At 48.8% G+C, this 26,827-nt stretch overlaps 1 protein-coding gene across 1 annotated transcript in view; it reads right to left on the reverse strand.

Annotated features, from left to right (window-relative positions):
* The window catches only part of IQCA1 (IQ motif containing with AAA domain 1), a 169,544-nt gene that overhangs the window by 74,889 nt on the left and 67,828 nt on the right, over positions 1–26,827 (reverse strand). The window contains exons 7-8 of the mRNA XM_013984621.2: positions 21,193–21,277; positions 10,746–10,865 (exon numbers count right to left, since the gene is read on the reverse strand). Of these exons, the coding sequence (XP_013840075.2) occupies positions 10,746–10,865; positions 21,193–21,277 (205 nt within the window). The remainder of the gene's footprint in view (positions 1–10,745; positions 10,866–21,192; positions 21,278–26,827) is intronic.

Raw genomic sequence — 26,827 nt, forward strand, 5'->3', positions numbered from 1 at the left:
ATGCATGCAAGTAAAAACAGGATTGGCAGGTCTACTTGTGCCACTTTATTTCTAGAACAACTATCAAGCTCTTAGGGGAGCAGAGCAGTGTTAGGCCAGTTTTGGAAACAGCATGACAGTGAATGCAAGTGACCTCTGTGACTCTCCCTGCGGCAAGGACATAACCTACAGGGACAGGAGACACCTTTAACTGGAGGAGAAGGCGCCAGGGAACATTTCTGCTTCCCTTCTTAGAGCAACAGGTCATTGGATGTATCCTTTCTTTCGGTTGCCGTTTGTTGTTGTTGTTGTTGGTTTTAGGGCTGCCCCTCGGCATATGGAGGTTCCCAGGCTAGGGGTTGAATCGGAGCTGTCGCCGCCAGCCTACACCACAGCCACAGCAACGACGGATCCGAGCGCGTCTGTGACCTGCACCACAGCTCATGGCCATGCAGGATCCTTAACCCACTGAGCGACACCAGGGATCGAAAAAATGCATCCTCGTGGATATTAGTTGGGGTCTGAACCTGCAGAGCCACAGCAGGAACTCCTGGTTGCTAGTTTAAACATTTACCATTTTGCTCATGTTGCCAATTATTGGGGGGGAGAAATTCCATGTGCAGCTTTTACCTTTCAACTCCAAAGTCACTTTTTCCTGTGAGGGGGGCAGACGAGGATTCTGAATGGGTCATGCTGCCCGCCTTGACCAGCGTCCCTTTCTGATGGGACCTTCTCGGCCACTACCCCCACCACCCCCAGCTCAGCCAGTGGGCTGGAGAGCATTCTAATCACAGACACGGGGCCCCCTGGGAGGGGCTGGACTGGCCCGCCCCGCTTGGCAGCCAGTCACACTGGCTCCCTCTGCACTGGGGCAGGAAACCCAGGTGCCCTGGCCGGCTGGCAGCAAGGTGAGAATGTGGTCCCAGCCACGGTATGGCCTTTTAGAGACAGGATGGACAGAGCAGATGGTCCTGGCAGACAGGGTCCTGCCACTCCCAGCTCCAGGGCACGCCGGCCATGCCCCTTGGTCATGAGCTTCCTCTGCACCCCGGCCCCATCTGATCGTCAGCTGACCTGTGAGCTGGTGTCACCCCCAGCAGACCCTGTGAGGCCCACTAAGGAAGAGGATTGAGATATGTCCCGGCCTTTCCGTTCATTCCGGAATGTTACAGATATCACTGAGGAGCTGCTCTCTGCAGATGCCAGCCAAGGATATCCAGCAACCAGCAGCTCCCCGAAGCTCGCCCGTGGCCCCTCCTGGGAGCGAATGGCAGAGCCTAGTTGCGCGTTCTGCAAAAACACCATCACGATGACATGAAAAGAATTTTTAAAACCCAAGGAAATCATCAGCGGCATCCCCTCACCTTTATCCAAAGAACTGTTCAATACGCACAGGCGATGCCTGTCTGTTACAGCGTAATTACAATGATATAAAAGTTGGCTGGCAGAGGAAGCGAAACACAGAGCTAACTTTTAATTTATATTCCTTTATTTGGCGTCACTCAACTTGATTGGGTCTTGGGGTTTTTTTCCGCCTTGTTTACCAATTTTATGACCTTATCTCGTTTGCTTGTAAACATTTCCTGAGCACGTAGGGCGTGCGGGACTGTCCCGGTGCGGGGGTCGCGAGGGCGCGTCAACAGTCGTCAGTCGTTGAGGACAAAGCAGTTTCTCAGCAAGAATACACGGGCGAAGGTCTCCTGGTTTGACCTTCAGAATGTATTTACCAAGCCGAGGTACCGAAAGGGACCATCCTTTGCGAGCCTCCCTGCACCGAGGGACACGTCCTCTCGGAGCGCAGACAGCCGCCTGGTGCCCACGGGTTTTCCTGGACCATCGTCCACGAGATGCGGGCAGGGAGAAAGAGGCAGAGGGCTGCTTCCGAAAGACCGCTCGGGGTCGCACATCGGCTCCCAGGGAGTCGTCTTGGCGAGGTCGGGCGGGTGACAGAGGTGCGGACGGTGGCCGATCCCCTCCCCCAGGGGCCGCCACAGGCCCCTCCCTCTCCCTGGCTGACACAGGGACTCTGATGAATGGAGACCCCGTCGGAAGTTTCTCTGAGCCAGCGCCTGCACGTCAAGTGGGCTGCGGAGGGCTGCTGGGCACCTCGCATTAGTGGGTAAGTGGCGACATTCGAGGAGGGCTGCCGCTGTCACCTGTTTTAACTGGGGGTAAGCATTTCGGCATATGCCTGATAACATGTAAATTCAGGCTGCGCACTCCTGGCTTTTTCGCCTGATGGTCCCCTCAAGGTCTGTCCCTGGGGGTGGGAGCCAGATCACCGTGTTGGGGAAGAGGCTTATTCCCTCTGAGCTGAGAGTGAAATTATAATCTGCTTTCAGATCCGGAAGTGCAAAATCAGCCCAGAAACTATCATCGCTAAAAACTGCTTTTTGAGACTTCCCGATGTGGCACGATGGAATCAGGGGCATCTCTGCATTGCCAGGATGGGGGTTCGATGCCGGCCTGCTGCCGTGGGTTAAAGGACCTGGTGTTGCCGCAGCTGTGGCTTGGGGCAAAATGACAGCTTGGATCTGATCCCTGGCCTGGGAACTCCATATGCTGAGGGGAGGCCGAAAGAGAGGAAAACAAAAACAACAAAAACCCACTGCATTTTGCCATAAAAATGCATCCAAATAACGTGATGTGTCATGATGGACACTTAACTTGTAAAAAACTTCAGCATCTCACAACTGTTTTCAGGCCTGTGTTTAGACTGTCATTTGACTTTTCTGCTTCCTCGTTCCTTTGAGATCAGATTAGAAAAGTCACTCAAGCTTTTGGGGCTTCAGAATACCTGCTACTCCCTCCCACACAAAAGCTGTTGGGCGGATCTGACAAAGCCTCCAGCGCGAAGCCCAAAGACACAGCTATGTCCTAAACGACATCTGACCCAGCTTCCTCTGAGGAGATCCAGGTTTAACTTTTGTTGGGAAGCGCTTCCTGGCCAGGATGTGGCGGGAAGGGGCACGCCACTTTCTCTGCGGGGCCATCCTGACCTCCACAGGTCCCTCCCCGGCCCCTCCTCACACTCCAGGCTCTGCACCCACCCCTGTGGTCCTCGCAGGCCCTCCTGGTGGTGGTGGGGGGAGACGTTCCTACCTCTGTCCACCTGGCTGACCTCTTGGCCCTTTGGCCAAGCTCAAGCTAAACACTCAGCCTCCTCTTAGCTTAACTGAAATGCTTTATCTTTTTTTTTTTTTTTTTTTTTTTAAATGGCGCACCTGAGGCATATGGAAGTTTCCAGGCTAGGCGTCGAATCAGAGCTGTGGCTGCCAGCCACAGCCACAGCCACAGCAACGCCACAGCTCGGGGCAACACCGACCCTCAACCCCCTGAGCGAGGCCAGGGATCGAACCCGCATCCTCATGGATACTAGTCTGGTTCTCAACCACGAGAGGAGCTCCTGATAAGCTTTATCTTGACTCCACGTCCCATTACGGGACACAGTTAATGGTTATGAGCAATAACTACCATAAGAACAATTTATAGACATATATGCATCAAGATGTTTCTGGAAGGATATGCACCCGCGTGTGAATGCTCCTTGACTCTGGGGCGTGGGTTCAAGGCATCTTCCATTTTCTTTCCTCTTTTTGCTAACCAGTAGTTTTTCCCCCTCTGCATGGAACGTGGCCTGCTTGAGAATGTCACAAATTGCTTGATGTGCTAAGTAGAGGAGCCCTTGCGGGGAGGGGCCAGGCAAACGAGGGCTCCGGGGGCAAAGGGATCCCGGGGGCCTCCTCCTTAGTCCTTTCTTATGGAAGGAAATTGCTATGATCTTTCCAGAAATTCACAGTTTGGGAAGTCAGGGTCCAGGAGCCCAGTCCACCTGAATCAGTCTGATCCTGGACCTGACTACATCCAGCTTGTGGGGCGGGCAGCTGTAGCGACTGAAGCCCCAAACGAATTCCAGAGTCATGGGGTCCTCCACCTGCTGGTGGGTCTTTTCATGCACCGCTCTGAGGGCCTGGCCCACCCGCTGAGGGGTCACACCGGCTTCACCCTTGCTTCCTGGTGACCTGCAAAAACGGAGGCCGCCTGGATACAGGGGCCTTCTTCCGACGTGTTCCGCACCTCTTGGAAGGCCTGTGCTTCTGCCAGCGCCTCCTCCGCTGCTCTTGGCTGCGGAGCCGCCTCGTCCTACTCTGTTGGGCATCACCTCCTTCTGGCCCGGCTTCCAGGGCCTCCCTGCAGCCCTGACAGCTGTACGCTCTCCCCCCCACGGGCACGGGTCCTTCTGTCCTGGCACACTCACAGCGCTTCTCCCTCTTAGAGTCCTCGCTCGACTTTATTCACCGTTCTGCAACTTCTCGAAGGAGGTATGTCACCCACTGCCCTCATTGCTCAGCCGAGTCCCTCACCTGCTTGTCACCTGCCTTCTGCACCTCCCGCCCCGCCTCTGCTTTCACTGAAAGAGTCCCAGGGGCGTGCTCATCACGGCACCTTCTTCTCAAGCCTCCTCCTTGACCTTCCTCGACACCAGGGGTCCCTCGCTTCATTTATTTTGTTGTTGTTGTTGTGGGTTTGTTGTCATTTTTTTCTTTTTTCATTACTCAATGAATTTATTACATTTATAGTTGTATAATGATCATCGATTTAAAGAATCTCCTGGCTCTGTCTCCATCACGACCTTAGTCTCACTCTGCACTGTGGATGGACCAGGGCAGCAGAAGGAGCCCTTTCTTCCTTCTAGAAAGTCAGCCCCTTGGGAATTTCACGAGGAGCGCCACTGCGCTGAATTTCTCCCTGCCTGCCGCCAGGCTGTCCCCGCCCCCGGCTGGATTTGCCTCTCCCCCCTACTCTGATGTCACCCAGGTCCTCCAACTTACACCCACAATGGTTTTCCTAAAACCCATCCGTGCCCTCCTCTTCAGCTAGGGTTTCCTGCACAGGAGTAACTCCTGCATCTGCACCACGTCTTGATCCTGCCTGAGTTTGTGCTGAACGGCAGCGGATGGTTGGACCCGGGTGTCCCGCCGTCACGGTTCTGAGGCAGCACCTGTCACTGGAGACCCTTGGGGCCCACCTCAACTGCTGCTCTCTGCCTCCGCCCCAGACCCCCACTTGTCCTTTGTGACATCGCCTGCGTCTTCTCCATCTTTTTACATCCAACCACGGCCACCCTAGGGTCTTCCTCTGAGCACTCACTCTTCCTTCGGAAATAAGTATTGCACAGCTCTCGAGGGCCAGCGCTGTCGGGGGTGCTGATCAGTCACATTTGAATCAGGTCGCTTGGCTGCAGGTGCAGAAGACAAGGTGGGGTATCAGCTGGGAGGCCGTTGTTCCCCTGAGATGGGGGGAGGCGAGCTCGGACCCGAAAATCTCCCCAGGTGCCACATCCTCTGGGCAGCCCCTTCTGCCTTCTCCCGCCTTCAGACCCTTGCTCTCTTCTGGGCCCCTCCCCCACGCAACGGATGCGGTCCTTTGGGTATGCAGTGGGTTTTGAGCTTTTTGGAGAGAAGAATCCTTTGAGAAGCTGAAGAAAGCTCGTAACCTTCTTCCCAGCGGGATGCACTTTATTTAAGTACATACAACTTCAGGGAGTGTATCCACGGGGTCTCTGTCCCCCCTGAGTTAAAAGAGCCCCTGCCCCCTCTGCAGCCCAGGAGCCACTCACGGCCTCAGCTCCCCTCTCTCGCTGCACCTCAGTGGACACAGAAGAGGCTCGATAGGTACATTTCCATAACGAAACCCTTATTCCTGATAACAGCCTCCGGAAACACATGGCCTTCCCTCTTCCGTCTTTGCCAAGTAATGCAAGGTTTGAAATGCTCTCAAATTATATACAGGAATGGGGTTGGGTCAGAGGTTCAACACGGAGCTCCTCCTCGGGCTCGGGGGAGAGGCGCTGTGGTCAGCAGGGCTGGGACACACTTCAGACAAACGATAGCGTTTCAAGTTAGGCGTGCTGTATGTAGGCAGGCCCAAGGATCTTTCCAGAAGAATTTAGCACTAAGTCATTTGAGGGCTGGAGGAAACTTAGAGAGGACTCTTTAGTATTCGCACAATCCCGTGTGATGGACAGGTCAGAACCCCTGCAAATGGCTCCAAAGGGTGGAACACAGGGAACCCTGAAAAACCACCCAGGGAAAGGAGCTATAAGGATGGCCCCCAGCGGGCTCTTTCTCTGTGTTTTTGTTTCCAAAGCCAGCATGAGGTCCAGAGTGAGGCAAATGAGGTTATGTTGATTTCGAAAGCGTATCTGCAGAGACTGCTCTTGGTCTGCAGAAAACGTCCTTCTGGCAGCAGCATCCTCCTTCCTTGAAGTTATGCTCGTCAGGGGATCTCTTATCTGAAATCCTCCATATGTTCAGAGGTGGATTTCGCACCGAAGACCCAAAGGAAAGACGGGTGTTCTTCTCTCTTTCTGCTGAATTTTGAGATTTCTTTATATGTTCTGGAGGCAAATCCTTTGTCAGACAAATAGTTTGCAAATATTTTCTCCGAGTCTATAGCTTGTCTTTTCAGCCTCTTCGTAGGATCTTTCCAGAGCAAACATGTTATTTTGGTGATGTCCAATTTAACGCTTCTCTTTCACGGACTGCGCTTTTGGTGTCAAGTCTAAGAACGCTTTACCCGGCCCTAGATCCTGAAGATTTTTTTTTTTTTCACCATCTAAAGATTCCAGTTTCATGTTTAAGTCCCTAATACATTTTGAGTTTATTTATTTATTTATTTTCTTGTCTTTTGTCTTTTGTGGTTGTTGTTGTTGTTGTTGCTATTTCTTGGGCCGCTCCCGCGGCACATGGAGGTTCCCAGGCTAGGGGTCGAATCGGAGCTGTAGCCACCGGCCTACGCCAGAGCCACAGCAACGCGGGATCCGAGCCGCATCCGCAACCCACACCACAGCCCACGGCAACGCCGGACCGTCAACCCACTGAGCAAGGGCAGGGACCGAACCCGCAACCTCATGGCTCCCAGTCGGATCTGTCAACCACTGCGCCACGACGGGAACTCCTGAGTTTATTTTTATATCAGGTGTGAAGTTTAGATAGATTCTCATTTTTTGTTGTTGTTGTTTTTCTTTTTTTTTCTTTTATAGCCGCACTGCACCTGTGGCATATGGAGGTTCCCAGGCTAGGGGTCGAATCGGAGCTGCAGCTGCCGGCCTACACCACAGCCATAGCAACGTGGGATCTGAGCCGCATCTGTGACCTACACCAGAGCTCACGGCAACGCCAGATCCTTAACCCACTGACTGAGGTCAGGGATCGAACCCACATGCTCATCCTGTTCCACAACAAGAATTCCTAAATGTTAGATTTTAAACGCATCGTCCCATGAGACTGAATATAAACTTTGAGGGGTTCAGACCCCTGCCCAGGCCTGTCCTCAGGTGGAACCTCGTCTCGCACTAACTCTGGCTTGGTCTCACTGCCCTGTGCCTCGGCCACTTCCTCACCCACAGTCCATCCCATAACACACCAGAAAATGCAGCGCTTGGGCCACAACTTGCTGCACTCAGATCTACTCACTCCCCAGACATGACTGTCCACTTCTCTCTGCAGGAGGCTCGGCTCGCCACCCCCACCCCCCGCCCCAACCCCGAGGCGCCCGATCATTGCCCACTGCAACCTTTCCTGGCTCCAGACACTGCCCTTCTCCTTGGCCTCTGGTCATCCTCGCTCTGAAGTTGTCCCTGTTTCTGCGGCTTGGAGGTTGCCTGGAACACTGCCTCCACCCAGCCTCTGATCCTTCCATCCCTTCGCCCGTCTCAGCAGTGGCTCCCTGGATGTTTAGGCTCCTTTGCAAATGCACCCCAGGTCTGCCCAATTCCGCGTCCATCTGCCCAGTGCTGCTTCTCCTTTCCCTCCCTTTTGGGTGGCGTTCCCAATAAAGTTTCCATCTGAGTGTTTCCAGGGAACCTAACCCGTGAGACCACGGGCAGCCCCCCATTTCTAACTCCTTCCAGAAAAAAAAAAAAATCAAAATCCAAAACAACAAAGAAAGCTCACTGGCTACGTTCGTTTTTAAAACCCTCCTCCACTTGGCAAGATAGTCTGGAAGCACTGCCTGAGAGTTGGACCCACTGGGGGATTCTCAATTTTATTCCAAGCCTCTCTAAACATGCATGAGTGAGTTTGACACTTGCAAATTAACATTCACTGTTAGTGACGCTTGTTCCATAAAAATCTGAAAGTATCAGCTACACAATCTGGTCTTTGTTGAGTGACAGGATTTTAGTCACTAGCTATTAAAGAGCCCCTTAATGATGAACAGTTCTGGACAAAAAGCCAAATCCGAGTACATCGGCATTTATGGAGGAGTTGCAGATGATAAGACAAACGCTTCAGAATTACTTAGAAATGGATTTATGACACTTTCAGGTTTGCAAAGTGACAATGGGATTATTAAAATATGAAACGTTAGTCTCTAAGAAAAATTGATACGTTGAAACTGTTGATACGTTTCTTCGAGATCAGATTATTTTTTCCACTGACTTTGAAAATCTTATTCTAAGATCATTCCTAAAGCGTCAGGAAACAGTCCTGAGACCAGCTATTCATCTCCTTGTGTGGGAATTAGGTATTTTGACCTGCAGAGAAAGACATCTATTATTCATCCTAGTTAGAGGGTAAGGCGGGGACAGAGGAAACTAGTTTTGTTTAACTTACACAGATACTGACTCACCCATCACACTCTCACCCTTGACCACCAGAGCTGTGGGTTGTTCTTTGGGAATTTGTATAACACTTGGTCATTTATCAATGGCCAACCCCATATATATAGTCAGAAAACTTGGAAAAGACCTCACATAAAAAATCTGAATATTTCAGCTAATCATGGAGATCCTAAGATACTCTTTTCAAAATACCACACAATTACAAGGTTGAAAGCTTTGCAAGTTCATGAGATACGGCGAGAGCTGGTCCCTTGGGCTGGGTTCCCCTGAAACACTCAGATGGAGACCTGGGCAGTGGGGGGAGCTGAACTGGGCAGGGGGGCAGTTGAACGGGGGCAGAGGGGTGAGCTGAACCTTGGCTGCAATTGAAGGGGAATCTTCAGCTGATTGCACAGGGAGCCCAGGAGCTAGGAGAACCCCCAAAGTTGTCCCAGGGGGCGAGGGGGCTGGATCTTTGTACCCCAACGCGACTGTCCTTGAATGCCGCTGTCCTGGGGGGCGGTGTGTAACACTGTAACCTGCAGGGACCGCATCTCTTAGACTTGGAACTGTTTCTGGGGAGGGATTAATTGAGGGGTCAGGACTACATCCTGGGGCACTGGGGACTGAGCCCCCTTTGGTCCTGAAGGGGGCCCTGGAGGGGCCCATTCCGCATCCACTACGGTGGGGCAGGATGTGCCCCAAGTGAGCGGTGAGGGGTCTCTCCTTCGTTCCTGCAGTTCCTGCAGTGTCCCAGGACGGGACAGGGTTAGAGATGGCCAAGGCGAGTGGCAGAGGCGCGAGATTCCCGCTGATCCCAGCGCCGGGGGTGAGCACTGAGAGCGGCCGTCACCTCAGGCTGGTCAGCGCAGCCAAGCAAGAAATTCGTCACACGATGCTGGCTTTTTACCACCATTGTCTCTACCTTGTATATTCTGGACTTTGGGCAGCGTCAATTCTTTTTGGCCACGCCCGAGGCATGTGGAAATTCCTGGGCCAGGGATTGATGAAACCTGCGCCAAAGCAGTTACGGGAGCCACGGCATCCGGTGCTAGATCCGTAACCTGTCGCAACACTAAGGAACTCTGGGTATTGCCATTTTATATTCCCATCACACTCCCTCCTGCTCACAACGCCCGCCTCCTTGGTCCCATCACTCCCGAGTACAAGCCCGTCCCGTTCCTCTCTCACTGTGATGCATCCAGAGACCCCAGACGCATCCACCAGACCCCAGCAAGTTGCCTCTCCCACGAATTTTCAAGTCTGAGCATCGGGACAGGGACGAGGGGGACCCATGTCTCAGAACAGGAGGAGTGTGGCCAAGGCTACTGAGCTAGCGCTGCGTCTCTGCTTCTGGACAGAGTCCCGGGGGGGGACATAACCTTTCAGGATTCACTCTCAGATCGGGGTGTAGGTCAGCTATGTGTCTGTCTGTGCAAAATGCTACAGGAAACACACTCACATTGTTGGATGATGTGAGCTTCCAGCCCGAGCCCCGTTTCTCAAAAAAGGAATTTGTGCCGAGAGAATGAGCACCCTAGGAATGGTCTGTCTACATGCTTGAGGGTGACGTCCCTTTGATTGCACCCCGGACAGCAGCAGCCCCCTGTCCACCCATCACCCAGCGACCCCGCCCCGCAGGGCAGGCCCCGCCCACAGGGGCTGCCTTTGCACTCTGCTTGCCTTCAGGGGGGAAGAAACAAGTTAAAACATGTCCAAGACACCAACGTGCAGGAATACACTAGAAGGAAGATAGTTTGGTGAAAGCAGTCACGACTGTTTTGACTTTGTAGCGGTCACTTGATTTGCCAAGGATTTTCCCTTATCTTTACCCTTAAGAAAAGCCGCGGGGATCATTTATTCTGAGGAATGAAAATTCAAAGCCTTCACATATGTGAATAATGCAAAGTATCTCAGTTGTTGAACCGACTCCTTAGCCTAATGCGTATTTGTAGGTCGTACAAAGGGTGGCAACAGACTGTTGATCAACACACACGCAAAAATGAAAAGCTGCTAATTAGACAGCATGGTTTCCCAGGAAACAAGAACCACAGGCTCAACAGGTTTGAGATTATCCCACTGACTCCATGAACAAAAGCAAAAAACGAAACAAAACCAAACCCCCTGAACAAGCCAATTTCTAAAATTCCAAACACCTTACCTTATTTTTTTCCTTCGTTTCTTTCTTTTCCTTTTCTTTTTCAGGTTTACTTTCCTTTTTCTTCTTTTTCTTTTTGCTTTTTTCCTCCTCCTCTTGGCTTTCAAGAATATCCTCAATCACCTGGTAAAAGCCAAAATCATGGCAGCATTTTAATAGAGTCGTATCAAGATGAGGAGTATGTTTCCTGTCTGGAAGGAGGTATTGGTGTCAGTCACTGTCCCATCTCTGCCCAGTTCTGGGCCCCGAAGACCCACCCTCCAGGCATCACCAGGCCTTTGCCATCTGCCTTTGGTTGGATGTGTCGGTGGGAGGCAGCAGTGGGATCTTGGAGGGCAGATGGGGAGAGAGGCTGGACATCTCTGAATCCAGCTCCTCGCTGGTTCGGGGCTGCTCTGGCTCTCAGGGCACCAGAGGAGATCTTGGCTTCCGCAGCATCTCAGCCGCAGCCCAAGTGCCAGGCTGGCCCGCAGCCCCTCCTCAAATCCCAGCCAAGAGCTCCTGCTGCTTCCTGCCTGGGCTCCATCCACGATCCTGCATCTCTTCCCAGAGTTGGTTTCTTTCACTTGTGACTTAATTTGTATTTCCTACAAGAATCCATTTATTCTCCTAACATTTAACATATTGGTTAAAAAAATACCCAGTTCACATGGGGTTAGCGTATTGGAGAATTAACGGAAGTTTGTAAAAAGCGCTGTACCGTGACAGCAGACATGTACTGAGCCCTCTGCTCACTGTGATAGAGCCGTGAGTTCTGGGAGGTAGGAAGGAGGCCCAATGGGACACACACCCTGTGTGATCCTCAGGCTTTGCCCCTCACGGGTCACGGGTCATGCGCCTGAGACCAGGAGCAGCACCTCTCTGAGACTGAGTCTCCTCAGCTCCAAATGCGGTCAACACTTCCATCCACAGCCTTTCAACTGCCAGGTACGGGTCTCAGGGCCTCACAAAGACAGGCTCGCGGACTGCCACGCACAGCCCGCGGTGGGAGCCGTCATCTGCCGGCTTTATGGATGAGGGAACAGAGGCACCAAGTCTTTAGGCATCTGGCCCAGGACGCACAGCTAGCAAGTAGCTTGAGCTGGGATTCAGCCAGGTGCTAACCAGGAAGAACCGCATAACGTGGGAACGAAGTGGCAAAAAAGGTGCAGAAGCACACGTCCAAGTTCATCCTTCAGTGTGAAGAGCATGGAGGTAAACAAACAAACGAACGAACATTCTCAATGGTTTCGGGACGTATACACGCGTGATCAAAGTGCAAGACGTAAGTTTCTCGCACCGAATTCAGTCCCGCGGTCACTTCCCGAGAGCAAGGTACGCAATTTAAAAAAAGAGCTAATACACGCGCCGCTGGGGCGCCGTTCTAACCCACCCCCCCGGGATCAAGCCTACTGGGCTATGTCTTAGTGTGATTTACGATTTACCAAAACGCTCAAGTTTATTTGCTAGTATTGCATTTTGGAATTTACAGCTATATTGTTTTTAGGAGCTTACTTCGTACCTTTGAAAGTGTTCAAGACAGCTTGGTCATGAATAAAGGGGGCTATTCAGGCACCTTCTGGACTTAAAAAAACCCCAAAAAACTATGGTTATGTGTCAAACTTCCCACCATCCTGAGGCCCTCCCATCCCCTAGGCTCTAGTGCAGATTTGGGGGGGGTGAGGCTCACTGAGGGGTGCTGGGGAGGTGAGAGGTGACATATGTGCTGTGCACATTATTTGGTAATAAAAGGGCGTCTTTAGACAGGGTCAAAAGTCCCCGTTGTCTGAACAGCAACGTTTTCCTTGGGGATCAGGTTCACCTCAACTTATAGGATTGAGTCAGGGCTGCCAGGACATTAATGCTCTAGTGCACTTAAAATATGGACATGCTTTGGCCTTGAGAGTTTGGAAACTTTCATAAGCTTAAAGACTTAAATAAGGATAGAGAGATAGATAGATAGATAGATAGATAGATAGATATGCATGTGATGGGAGGGTGAAATCCTTATTTGCGGTCACACAATTCGCTGTATCAATTGCATCAACTGCTCTATTTCTTTCCTCTGGGTTCTTGCCCAGGTGATTTCCCATTTTATTTTCTCTGTTGTAGAGAAGACATTTACATGGTCCACACTTCAGAAGTTAACGAAACAGCATGTGGTGAAATATTCCCTCCCCATTCTGTGAGTCAGCCAACAAGACCCACCTCCTAAAGCCAACCCAGTACTCCGGATGTGCTTCCAGACGCGTTCGGTGTGGATCTATGCAAATGCAGGTGTACACACACACACACACACACACACACACAAGCACACCGACACCATGAGTTATGTTTGTCAATCACATCTGTGAAGAACGGCAGGCGATTGTAGTTGTCTATTATTTTTTTTTTTTTTTTACTGAAGTATAGTTGATTTACAATGTTGGGTTAGTTTCCGGTTTACAGAAAAGCGACGCGGTTATACACAGATATGTCATATATGTATTTGTGTGTGTGTGTGTGCGTGTGTGTGTGTGTGTGTGTGTGTACTCTTTGTCACATTCTCCCCCCTTACAGGTCATTATACGATCCTGAGTACAGTGCCTGTGCCATATAGCGCAGGACCTTGGTGTGTGATGGAGCTGTCCATTTTATAAACCAACGTTGATTTTGCTCATGCTTTTCACCTAAAGAGAGTCTTCCAATTACCCACAGATGTCCAAAAGTACACACACACACACATTTTGTTGTCTTTTAAACCAAATATGAGCTTACTGTAAACACCGTTCTTGTTCTGCATTTTTCTCCTGATAACAGATCTGGGCCCGTCTTTCCTCACTCGGACATAAAGAGCTTCATTGTGGGCAGGTTTCACTGTAACTTCGTTCCTCATCCTTCTACCAATCGAAATTAGGTGATTCTCCGTTTTTCGTTTTTGTTTTTTTTTTTTTTTTTTTTTTTTTTTTTGGCTGCAGGTGGTATATGGAAGTTCCCGGGCCAGGGATCAAATCCAAGCCACAGCTGTGACCCACACCACAGATGTGACAACCCCGGATCCTTAAATCCACAGCACCAGGTCGGGGATGGAACCCTCGTTGCCTCAGAGACAAAGCTGGATTCTTAACCCACTGCGCCACGGTGGGAACTCCTCGCAGTCTTTTTAAAACTGAAGTATGGTTGATTTATAAAATCAGGTTAGTTTCAGGATGTATAGCACAGTGACTCAGTTATACACACACACACATCTATATATACACACATATATGCATGTGTATATATATGTATTCTTTAGATTCTTCTCCCTCACAAGTTATTACAAAGTATTGAGCACAGTTCCCTGTGCTGGACGATAGATTCTTGTCAGCCCTTGTCTTTTACTAGGACCCTCAAAGCTGCTGTGAATCAACGCGCAGGCACGTGTCATTTGGCAAGTGCGGGAGCACATGCTCAGGATAATTCCTACAAGGAAGAGGGCTGGACACGTGCAGGTACATGTACAATCCTGCCTCCACTGGGCTGTGCCAACTTACCCTCTGCCAGTGATGCGGCCACTGCGGTTTCCCCACGGGATCACGGCCACAGCGCCTTGTGTTTGCCAGGAGAATGGGTAAAAAATGGCACACATGTTTGGGGTTTTCTTTAGGTGCTGACTTTAGGAATTTACTTTGCTTGTGCTCGTCAACTATCCCAAGATCTCCCAGAGGTGGACGGGTACTTTCTGCCCGTTGAGTCAGCCATCGTGTGTTTGGTACGTTCAGGAACCTGAACACCAAATCTGGCCTGCTACCTGGATTCCTTGTCTCTCTCTATACTTTTACTGAGGTATAGCTTGCATTTCTTACACTCACCAAGTATACAATTCAGTCATTCTTAGTAAATGTGCCAGGCTGTGCAAACATCCTCATAAATCAGTTTTAGGACAATTCTATCACTGCCATTAACTGTTTTTCTTCCCCTGCCCTTCTTCCCAAGCACTAATCTACTTTCTGCTTCCACAGATTTTTGGACATTTCATATAAATGGAATCATATACCATGTGGTCTCCTGTGTTTGGCTCCTACACTGTGTATCCTATTTTTGAGGGTCACCCAAGTTGTACCACGTATCAATTGCTTGGTCCTTTTTAATGGCTGAATAATATTCCATTGCATGGGCTTTCCTACTATGGTGCAACCCGTTAAGGATCTAACATTGTCTTTGCGGCAGCTTAGGTTGCGGGTTCAGTCCCTGGTGAAGTGGTTTAAAGATCTGGCATTGCCACAGCTGTGGTGTAGTTCGCAGCTGTGACTCAGATTCAGTCCCTGGCCCAGGAACTTCCATATGCCATGGGTGCAACCAAAAAAATAATATTCCATTCCATGGATGTACCACATTTCACATATCCAAACTGATGGATATTTAGATTGTTTCAAATTTTTGTCTATTATGAGTAATGCTCCTATGAATATTCATGTACGATTTTTTTTTGTGTGGACATATGTTTTCATTTCTCTTGGATAAAGTCTTAAAGGTGGACTTGCTGAGTCATTTGGCAAATTTATATTTAACTATTAAGAAACTGACAAGCTGGTTTCCAAAGTGGCAGCACTATTTTAATTCCCACCAGTGATGCAGGAGGGTTCCCACTTCTCTCATCCTCAGCATCCGTTATGTCTGCCTTTTTGATAACTGCCATCCTAGTGGCTATGAAATGGTACCTCACTGCAGTTTTAATTTTCATCTTCCTAATGACTCTTGGTGTTGAGCATCATTTCATGTCCTTATTAACTACTCATGTATATTCGTGTGTGTGTGTGTGTGTGTGTGTGTGTGTGTGTGTGTGTGTGTGTGTATTTGTTTTAATGACTGCACCTGCAGCCTATTGAGGTTCCCAGACTAGGGGTCGAATTGGAGCTGCAGCTGCAGACGTGCGCCACAGCCACAGCCACCACGTGGATTGTAGCTGCATTTGTGACCTACACGGCAGCTTGCAGCAATGCTGGATTCTTAACACACTGAGGCCAGGGATCGAACCCCCATCTTCATGGGTGCTAATCCTGTTCTTAACCCACTGAGCCACAGTGGGAACTCCACTATTCTTTGTGAATTGTCTTTTCCAGTCTTTTGCTCAGTTTCCGATGGGACTGTTTGTCTTATAGTTGAGATGCAAAGGCACATTCCGGATGTATATCTTTTATCGGTGTATGTTTTCAATTATCTTCTCCTAAACTTCCTTGTCTTTGCAGTTTCTTAATGGCATCTTTTGAAGCCCCAAAGTTCTGAGTTTCGACCAAGTTCCATCTAGCAATTTTGTCTGTCAGAATGGTCTGAATTTGCATTTTTCTCTTATATGCGTGAGGTTAATCATCTTCTCATATGCTGAACATCTTTTATTATGTTTTAAGACCCATTTAGATCTTCATCTCTGAGAACTGTTCACATCTTTCAGTTTTTAAAAATATTGGCTTATTGAGTTTTTCCTAACCGAGCTGTAGGAGTTCTTTACATATTAGAAAAATGATCTATCTATGATATGCATTACAAATCATTCTTGCGTGGTGTCATCTGTCATTTGACTTTACTTGGGGTCAGTTTGTCTATGCAGGTGAAGAAATATTTTAAATGTAGGTTATCTCTTTGTGTTGTTGTTGTCCAGTGACTCCTGGCTTGTGCAACAGAGGTAAAAAAGTCTTTTCCACTCGAGGTTATGACGTATTTCTTTGTTGGTTTCTCCCAGCACTTTTGTGTTTTGTTTTGTTTGACATTTAAATTTTTGATCCATTTGGAATCATTTGGGGGCAAAGTATAAAGAGAGAGAAAGATTTAATTTTTTTCTTTTCCAGTTGATAGCCTAGTTATTCTAATACCACTCGTTAGATGGTCTTCTTTTTCATATGTAAGATGCTTTTTTATACTAAATTTCCATTGTCTTTGGATATATTTCTTGATTTTCTGTTTCTTTTCATCTAGTCATTTGCCTGTATCTCGGGCTCTTAATAACATGATTTAATACCTGGCAGGGCTGGTTCTTCCTCATTACCTTTTGTTTTCAGAATTTTGCTGGTTATGCGTGGTTATTTACTTTCTACCTAAAGTTCAGAATCAATCTGGCCGCCCTCTGCATGGCCTGACTCCCCACCTAATGCTAATGTATTTTTATTTGGGTCATGTGACATTTGTAGATTGCGTTTGAGAACGTGCAAGTATTTATAACGTTGAGCATTCCTAAGAACACAATACGCTTTTCCATCTGCTCATCGGCATTCCTCAGAATGCTTCAAGCTTTTGTTCGTATAGCACACCCATTTATTATTAAACTTATTCCTGGGTATTTTATCTTTGTGCCATTGCTATTACAAATGGACTCTTTTGTTATGTTTTCTATGGAGCTGCTGTTTGAACACAGAAAAGCTTTCTCTTTCTGCATATTAATTCTGTAACTCCCCATCTCACTTTTCATATTGTTTAAGGTAGGGTTTTTTTTAGTGTATTCTCCATGCTTTTCTAATTATAGAACATATCTGCAAAAAGGATCATTTTCCCTCTTCCGTTCCGATTCTGTGTCTCTGTGTTCTTTTTCCTGTCTGATGATGTTCAGTAGATCCTACAGGACAAGAGTGATAAAGGAGCCTTGTCTTTTCCATGACATTAGTGGAAATGTTTCAAGTGAGTTTCATTACGCATGCTATTAGCTTTTGAACTAAGAACGACTTTGTTATGTTAAAGAAGTATCCATATATTCCATTTTTAAAAAAATGTCAAGAATGGATGTTGAACTGGAAAAGGCCCTTTCAGCATCCACGGGGATGCTTAAGGTTTTCCCGTTTGGATCTCTTTACAGGATGCAGTGTGTTCACCGGTTCTTGCATCCTGGAACCAGCGCCACTTGATTGCAGTGTTTTGCTAATTTAGCGTGCTGCTGGTTTTATGGGCTTTAATATTTCACTCTGGATTTCTGCATTACTGGTCGTAAGGAAGACTGGTCTGTGGTTCATTTGGAGTCGTCTTTGGGGGAGTTGGTAGCACTGTGGTTCTGCTCGCTCCATGAGAAACATGTGCACTGTTCTGTTTTCTTGAAGTATAAATGCGACTGTGTATGTGCGTGTTAGAATGGTGAGGCTCGGTCTAGCCCTTCCTCCTTGTCCTCCTCCCCCTCCTCCCCTCGCTCCTCCCCCACCTGTCATAACAACTGCCAGGGCTTTCTGAACGATTTCAGTGAGCCGAGCTATGTTCTGAGTACATCTCATGTATCATCATCTAATTGTTACAGCATCCCAGGGAGGCAAGCGTTGCTGCTTTCTCCACCTGCAGATGAGAAACCTGAGATGCAGGGAGGGAACGGCTCACCTAGGGCTGCAGACCCGGCTGCAGGAGAGCTGGGGCTGGGCACCCAGACGCTGTCCTGACTCTTCAGTCGTCTCTCTTAAGGTCCTGCTGTGTGTGGCCCCCTTTGTCTTACTGTATGGTCTTAACCAGAAGTACTCTGTCATCTTTTGGTTTTAGTTTGACTAGACATTAACTCCACTTCTGAGGGTTTCTCAGGGACCAGCCTAGACATTCCACCAACATCTTAATGCTATAATCATTACCTTCCTAAACAGACGTGAAACATTTGGCTGCTCGCCACAGGCTTTCAAGACACAACTCGTGTCAGGGGATCCAGCTGGAGGGACAAGACCTAAACACGTTTTTTTTTGTTTTTGTCTTTTGAGGGCCACATCCATGGCATGTGGAGGTTCCCAGGCTAGGGGTCCAATCGGAGCTGTAGCTGGCCTACGCCAGAGCCACAGCAACGCAGGGATCTGAGCCGCGTCTGCAACATACGCCACAGCTCATGGCAACGCCAGATCCTTAACCCACTGAGAGAGGCCAGGGATCGAACCCGCATCCTCATGGATGCTAGTCTGCTTCGTTACCTGCTGAGCCACGACAGGAACTCCCTAAACACGTTTTTAAAAGTGAAATCACATGACATCAAGACGACAGTCACTCGAGGTGGGGCTTGATGAACTGCCATCAGGAGGGTGGTTATTAAGGGGTCCCAGAGTTCAGGGGAGAAGGACAGGTACCCTCTAGAGCGGGGAGAGAAGCCTGGGGGAGCTGAGGTGAGTTTCTGACCAGCAGGCGAGCAGAGGGAGTCAGGGAAGCTGACTGCGGGGGCTGTGGTGCTGACAAAACCTAACCTGCAGCATAGTTGTCCCCGCTGCTTGGCGAGTGCTTTATGCGACTTAACCAATTCCCTGCTCATGCACACAAGCCTGTTTTCTTCCTTGTCAATGCCGTGAGTAGCAAAGACAAGAGCAGCTGTAGCAATCATCCCTGCCAAGCGTGAGCAAATCACATCACAGGGGCCACATCTGGCCTGCGGCCCACGTTTGTAAATAAAGTTTTATTGGCATGCAGTCATGCCCATTCATTTACATACTGTCTGCGCTTTCATGTCGTAATGGCAGAGTTGAGTAGTTGCAGCCGAGAATATATGCCACGAATATTTACTATGTGGCTGCTAACGGGAAAAGTTTGTTGTTCCATCTATGGCAACTTGTTTTAGTATTTCCTCAGTAGAAATTTCTTAAATAGCATTTATGGGTCAAAGGATGTACAGAGTAAATATTTTGACATTTGCTTGGCTCGTGTCCCTCCAAAAATGTCACGCTAATACATGCATTCAGCCACAATGTCCAAGAGTAACTTTTTCCCATATGCTCTCCAAGTCCGATAATTACCATGATTTAAAAATTTTAACAATTTTATAGATGAAAAGAGGTATAGTAACATTATTTCCTGTTTAAATTTATTTGCTAGTGAGTATAAAAATTTTTTAAGTTCATTTTTTTTGCCTTTTTTTTCTACCAAGGTGTTTAGATTTTTCTTATTACTTTCGAAAAAGTCTTAATATATGAGAGATGCCTACTGTTAGATAGGTTAGAAATAGTTTCTCCACTTTATCGTATGATTTTAATTTCACTTAAGATTTTTTTTTTGCCGTTTAAGCTTCAGGTAGTGAAATACATCTGCTTGTTTTCTGTATGGTTTCTGCCTAAGGTGATATACAATTATTCTTCATTACATTATTAAATATTCAAATAACTTCTCTGGTAAGTTGTGGTTTACTATTTTATGTGTCATTGCTACGGCATTTGAAATTTGTTTGGTATAGTCAGGAAAGTAAGGGTCAGCTTAATTTTGTCCAGTGGAGTCAGCTGCCCCAATATTATTTATTGAATAGCTCATCGTCTCCACTTATCTGAAGTGTCGTCGTTACGTTACTGAATTCTGATTAGTACCGGAATCAATTTCTGAGCCCACCGCGCTGAAGTCAGACTATTTGGGCTTCAATTTCAGCTCCACAACTTATGGAATCTGATTTTGGTCAAACAGCTTGATCTTCATTCACTGGGAGGGTCAACGGAGTTAATTTACATAATGTTCTTGGCACAGGACGGAGCACAGAGTACTTGTCCCATAAATGCTGCAAGCACGCACGAGACATTCACATGACAGGATTCAATCTTTCCACCCAGAGAAATGACCCATCAGTCTATTTATTCACAACTTTCATTTTCTTCAGTGAATTTCGCCCATGCAATTCTGTACAAGTCTGTGTAAAATGTCAATATAGTTTTTTGATAAGTTTGTATTTTCTGGGAATATAATCACATAATCTGAAAATGATGACAAAATGATCACTTTTTAAACATGTGTAACATCTGTTCTTTTTCTTACAGTATTGCATTCGTTAGAACTTCCAGGGAAATATTAAATAACAGTGCTGAGGTTTTGAGTTCCCCTTTCAAAGGCAATGCTTCTACACGCTTCGCTGCTGAGTATAATGCAAATGTCTTGGTTTCTATGATAAACAGAAACATTTTCCCATTTCTGGTTTATTACGACAGTCAAAGCAGCTTTGGACGTCCATTTCATCAAATGCCACTGGGACATCGACAGAGACCATCAAAGGAGGTTTCTCTGGAAGAACATTAAGGGGGCAAAGAGCTGCGTCTTGAGAGGGAAGCAGGAGCCAAGCAGAGGAAGAAAGCGCAGGCTTGGTGTGGAATGGTTGGCACAGCTGCCTTTCAAGCAGAGGAAGAAGGGCAGGAGGGCACCTGGAGTGAGGGGACACATGTGCTTAGGCACTCCAGGTGTCACAGCGTGAGACCTGAGGGGCAAGTGGGCTGCTGGAGTTGACGGCGTGAAGATGGGGGGCGGGGAGATGAGACTGTCAGGCAGGCAGGGGCCAGACCATAAAGGGCCCCTGAGATCAACTGCTGAGAACTTACTAAGAAGATGGGTATCACACACGGTCACCTCTCTTTCCAAGACAAGAGAAAGCATGACCTTGTTTAAAGAAAATTGAAGTACATCCGCTGGTGAGCGTCCACAGTATTTCCATGAAAACACCTGTGGGAAAATCACCAAGACCCACTGACGCCGCCAACCCATTACCTCTAAAGCGCAACGAAATGCAACCACGCTGTATCTTCATTTCATTTCTCAAGCGTAGGTGTACCTGCTGTGGGGTCTTGTTGGAAAAAATAACAGCTGAACCTCCTTCTTCTTCCTTAGGGTAGTCGGGAAACGAGCCTGTTAAGTTCCTGAGGAGGAAAAAAGGCAGATTAAATGGTCATGAGCTCAGCTCTCCGCCATGGTCGGCATCCGCGGGCTCTACTCCCGTCCACTGAGAGGAGTGATGGTTATGAGGATGCAGGTGTCCTGCCAACCGCTGGACAAACACGCCGTCTTTAAGGAGCAGGAAGACCCAACGACATCCAGGGGCAGGTAACTGTCACCCTGAGACAGACAGACACACACCTCTCTTTAAAGCAGATGGTACTTTGCTGCCTCTTTTTTTAAAAAAAAAATTATTGAGATATTCTGTATTTAAGAATGAAGACAGAAGCATGCATTATTTCTTCCTGTTTAAAATTCAGGATAAACACGGGATTTTGAAATAGAACAGAAGGATGGAGTTGTTTGAATTACAAATTTAATAACAGTGCATGAAATAGACATGCATGCTTGAGATTTTAGTTAAGTCTAAGGCCCCACGTTATGGGTTCCAAATAGTAAATTTTTTCCTGTAACCATACAATTTCTACACTTAAAAAAGAAGACTTTGAAATCCAACACTGAGGAAATTCAGAAGGGAACGTAGGTAATTGTTCCAAGAAAACGACTTGGACACAAGCCTTATGTTTATTCCACACATCGAAAGAAAAAACTACCAAGTTAGTTCCACTAATCCACCAAAAACCAGAATCTAAGGCTTCCAGGAGATGGGCACGCTCAGGATGACTCTGCAGGAGTTCCCATCATGGCTCAGTGGTAACGAACCGGACTAGTATCCACGAGGACATGGGTTCGATCCCTGGCCTCACTCAGTGGGTTAAGGATCCAGCATTGCTATGAACTGTGGTGTAGGGTGCAGAGGCAGCTCCAATCTGGCGTTGCTGTGGCTGTGGCGTAGACTGGCAGCTGCAGCTCCAATTTGACCCCTAGCCTGGGAACCTCCATATGTCGCAAGTGCGGCAGCCCCCCCCCAAAGAAAGATGACTACAGCCATGGTTCTTGAACTTTTGACCTTAGTTACTTTTTACATTCTCGATAATTTTTTTTTTTTTTGTCTTTTTGCTTTTTCAGGGGCCGCTTCCACGGCATATGGAGGTTCCCAGGCTAGGGGTCCAATCAGAGCTATAGCTACCAGCCTACTCCAGAGCCACAGCAACGCGGGATCCAAGCCGTGTCTTCGGCCCACACCACAGCTCACAGCAACGCTGGATCCTTAGCCCACTGAGCAAGGCCAGGGATCGAACCCGCAACCTCATGATTCCTAGTCGGATTCGTTAACCACTGAGCCACGACGGGAACTCCCTCTTGATAATTTTTAATGATCCCCCAAAGCTTTGGTTTATGTGAATGATAGCTATTGCTATTTACTGTATTAGATATTAAAACTGACATTTCTAAAATATGCATTTTCATTTAAAAATAAGAATAATAAACTCATTTCATGTTCAAATATAAATAACATTTTTAATGAAGAATATATTCCCCCTCCCCCAAAAAAAATTAGTGAGAAGAGGGCACCTTTCTGGCTGAACGGAAGTGAGTTGGTGGGACGTGGGACGTTGTTTCTGCTGATACATTCAATCTGTTACAATATGTTGTTTTGGTTGACATATAAGAAGAAAATCTGGCCTCACACGGATGTAGCTGGAAAAGGTAGGAATACTTTAGCAGCCTTTTAGACAGCTGTAGATAGTCTGCTCGGGTCCATCACTCGACACGTGGGTAGCTTCTTAAAGGCTGGTGGTGACGTGGACTGTGAAAGCCTATCTTTTCCTTTCCTGATACATCAAAATCCACGTGTCTCGCGCCTTGACTAGATCTTCACCGGGCGTGATTTTGTAACATCAGGTCTTGGTTCTTTGAAAACCGTGTTGCATCACATTCGTGACTAACTCCACCAATCTCATAAGCCCAAGAGAAGTAGTGGGAAGCTTTCAAACTCACAGAGGTGACTGCAAGATTCCCAAAACTGTAATTTTCACCAGAAAGCTTGAATTTTTTATCATTGGCAACAAATACGCTGAGCTGTTTTCCTTTAGGCTCATTTGGCTCGTTTTGGAGAACACGTGTCCCTCCCAAACCTGAGTCTGAATAGCCGGCGTCTCTCGGTCATTTTCTCAATGAAAAATAAGGTTCCAGAGAAAGCGGTGGTTCAACTTGAAACTAGACACCTGGCTGGCATGCCCTGCTGAGCGGCCCTCACACTTTGGGGCACAGCAGAAGGCAGCACCTCACCGCCAGGCTCCTCACAGATGATATTGAAAAACTAGGTATTCAAAGGTCAAATCTTACAATTGTTTGACTACAATGACTTTGAACTGGGGCCACTGCCCCGGGTCAAGCTGAGGAGCTGGCAGCTCCCTGGACCGCAAACATCTTAGGACAGTTACATCTTTGTTTGGACAAAGTCTCCTGGTATCTGGAAGCTCTCCCACGGCTCGTCCAGTAGGCCCGAGACTCAGCTCCTCAGTATGGCTTTGAAAGGAACTGAACACAATGCACCAGGGCGGGGGATCGGGGGTGTCTGTGGACAAAGAGGCACCAGCAATAAGGATGCTAGGAGATTACAAGCTACGTGTGCCATCTGTCAATGGGGCCACCATGACTGCAGCTACTTTGATGGCCTCATCCATCCAGCCATCCATTCATCTATCCATCCGTTCATTCACATGGTCAGTCAACAAACATCTGTTTAGTACCAACTAGACTCTGGATGTAGTGATGGGAAACAGTGATCTGAAGGTCAGAAGAAGTCAGAACTTGCCCTCATGTGGCTCAAACTCCACGACCTCAAGGATTAAAGCTCAGAACACTCCCTTCTTCACACGTATGCGCCTCGTTCCTCCGAACACCACCTGCACAAGCAACTCTAATACAAAATGTTATTTCTACGTTTTAAAGTTTGAGTGTTTTCGAGGACTTGCAACAAACCCAGAAATGCATATAAATGAAAACCAAAAAGGATTTACACGTGTCATTTCTAAAGTGGAGTTCTTAATTACGTTGCCCTGCAACTGTCACAGTGGGATGCAATATTGTATTTGTCATTGGACTTTTTGGAAAAATGCTATTAAATGTATTTCTTTTTAATAGATAAGAACATATTTAGATTTTTAGTCACAGTTTAAATAATTAATCATAATTTGAAATTGAATGTCTTATTTTTAAAGAATGTAAGAGCTGCTGCAGGGCACATGTTTAAAAGCTCCGTTTTAAGGAGTTCCCTCTGTGGTGCAATGGGATCAGTGGCATCTTTGCAGCGCCAGGAGGCAGGCTTGATCCCCACCTGGCACAGTGGGTTAAAGGAGGATCTGGGGTTGGCTCAGTTGCAGCATAGGTCGCAACTGTGGCTTGGATTTGATGTCTGGCCTGGGAACTCCGTGTGCCTAGGGTAAGGGGAGGGGGGGAAGAATCTATTTTAAAATTTGTATGTCGAAAATGACACCCTGACTTGATAGCTCTCTGCTTCACACACAGGACACCCCTCTGCTCTCCCTCTGTCCCCATGGCCATTGCGCCACCCCCACCCCCGCCCAGGTGATGTGCCAAGGCCGCCCTCGTGGGTGCAGTGGCTGGGACCCCCTATCAGCCCCGCCCCGGAGGCCCCATCATTTCAGCAGCCTGGGGGGATGCAGTTTTCGAGTTCTGCTTCCCGACTGGCCGCTGGATTTTCACCCCGACGGTCCGTTCTCTCCTTGTGCTGGGAGGCAGGCAGGGAACAGGCTGGGAGCTGAGACAATCCCTGCTCCTGTTCAGGGAAAGCAACGTGCGAGGGGAGCAGTGTGGGCGGTTTTTGGACCCAGCGCGCTGGGAAGGTGCTGAGCTCCGGGGCCTGGTCGGCTTACACTCAGTCACCACAGCTATTACTTGGGTGTTTCTGGTGCAAACAGCCGGGGGCTGCCCACGTCACCCGCAGGTGACAGCCTGCGTGGGGACCCCCAGGGAGCAGCCCAGGACCTCAAACAACAACACGGTGTCAGGAAGGATTAAAAGTGGAAACAGTATCCGGTGTCTGTTGGGCTCAGATGCACGGGTGTCCCCTCTCGCCGCCGCTGGCACTTCATTCCCGTCTCCGCCGTCAGGGACCCTGCGGGGACGGCCACGGACAGAGTATACGTGTGCCACCCTTGCTGCTGGGACACTCCTGGCGTCTGTCCAGGGCCGCAGGAGCCGCCGCGGGGCTTAGGGCTGACACGCCCGTGTGAACGTGCACGTTGTTCAAACAACAGGAATTGCAAAATGATGGGAGCTCCGCCCAGAAAGGCTCCCTAGGCTCCTCGCCTGCCCCCCCACCTGGGGCTCCGCCCCAATGTGAGTGGGTGGGGGAGGGGGAGGGGAGCTGCCACCAGACAGGGACGAAGGTCCAGCCCAGACCCGCCAGCTGTCCCCGCCCTCATTGTGGGAGGGGCTGCGCCCCATGACCCCAGCCCACCTGGGGTGCATCTGCAGCTCCCCCCCCCACTCCTCTGGACTCTCTCCTCCCAAGGGGATGCTTCTCTGTGAATCCAGACAAGCTCAGGCGTCCCACGTTTAGGAAACACTCACCCTCTTTTTTCAAAAAATTATTATTATTTTTTAATTCGAAAGGTTACTTTCCATTTACAGATATCACAGATATACTGGCTCTATTCCCCTGACGTACAATACATCCTGCAGCCTATCTTCCCCCCACCTCCGTCCTGCTCCCCGCCCCCCAACCTGGTAACCCTCTGCTTTGTCCCTGTACCTGTGAACACGCCTCGCCAGCTCCTGGCCGCTCTCCCTGCTCACCTTCGCCGCCCAGCTTCTCAGAAGACGCCTTCGCAGTCAGCCTCGCCTTGAAAGTAGTTCCCACGGGCGTTAGGGACCACGCTGTGGTCCCTCCCCACATTCGCAGGTCACATTCGCAACCCCAGGACCGCAGCATGTGACCTGTGGTGCAGACACAGTCCCTGCAGAGGTCACTGGTTAAGTCGAGATCGCACTGGATCTGGGCGGCCCTAATCCAGGAGGACCGGTGTCTTTGTAAAAAGGGGACATTTGGGCCGAGACCCAGACACACGGAGAGGAAGGTGATGGGAAGGGACACAGGGAGCAGACGGCTGTCCACAGCCCCCTGACCTTCCTGATCGTGGGCTTCCAGTCTCCAGGCTGAGAGCGGTCGAACCTCCCGAGCCGCGGCGCTTTGTCCTGGGCATCGCCGTAAACTCACAGCCCCGTGTATCAGCGAAGTTCGACGTGCTAACTTCCAGGATGTCCCACCACATCGCTCTGTCGTGATCTCTCAGATGACAGAGTCCTCTTTTCTGGAAGGTTCTGTGTCTTGGCTTCCGGGGTGGGATCCTCTTGGCTTGCTTCCGCTTCTCCCGCCCCTCCCCCTCCTCGACTTCAGCACCTTTGCTGCCTTATAGGGAAGGGCTCACCCTCCGGGGCCTGGAAGCAGTCTGGGTTCTGGACCACACCTACCTACTGAAATGAGCCGTTCTCTGGCTTCCCTCTGGGTTCTGCGGCCCCCACTGACCACCTGTTCCGCCTTCTCTGCAGAAACCTTGTCCCCCCCCAACCCCACCCCCTGCAGATGCTGGGGGCCCCAGGCT

The sequence above is a fragment of the Sus scrofa genome, chromosome 15 (genome assembly GCF_000003025.6).
Source record: "Sus scrofa isolate TJ Tabasco breed Duroc chromosome 15, Sscrofa11.1, whole genome shotgun sequence".
NCBI classification, from domain to species: Eukaryota; Metazoa; Chordata; class Mammalia; order Artiodactyla; family Suidae; genus Sus; species Sus scrofa.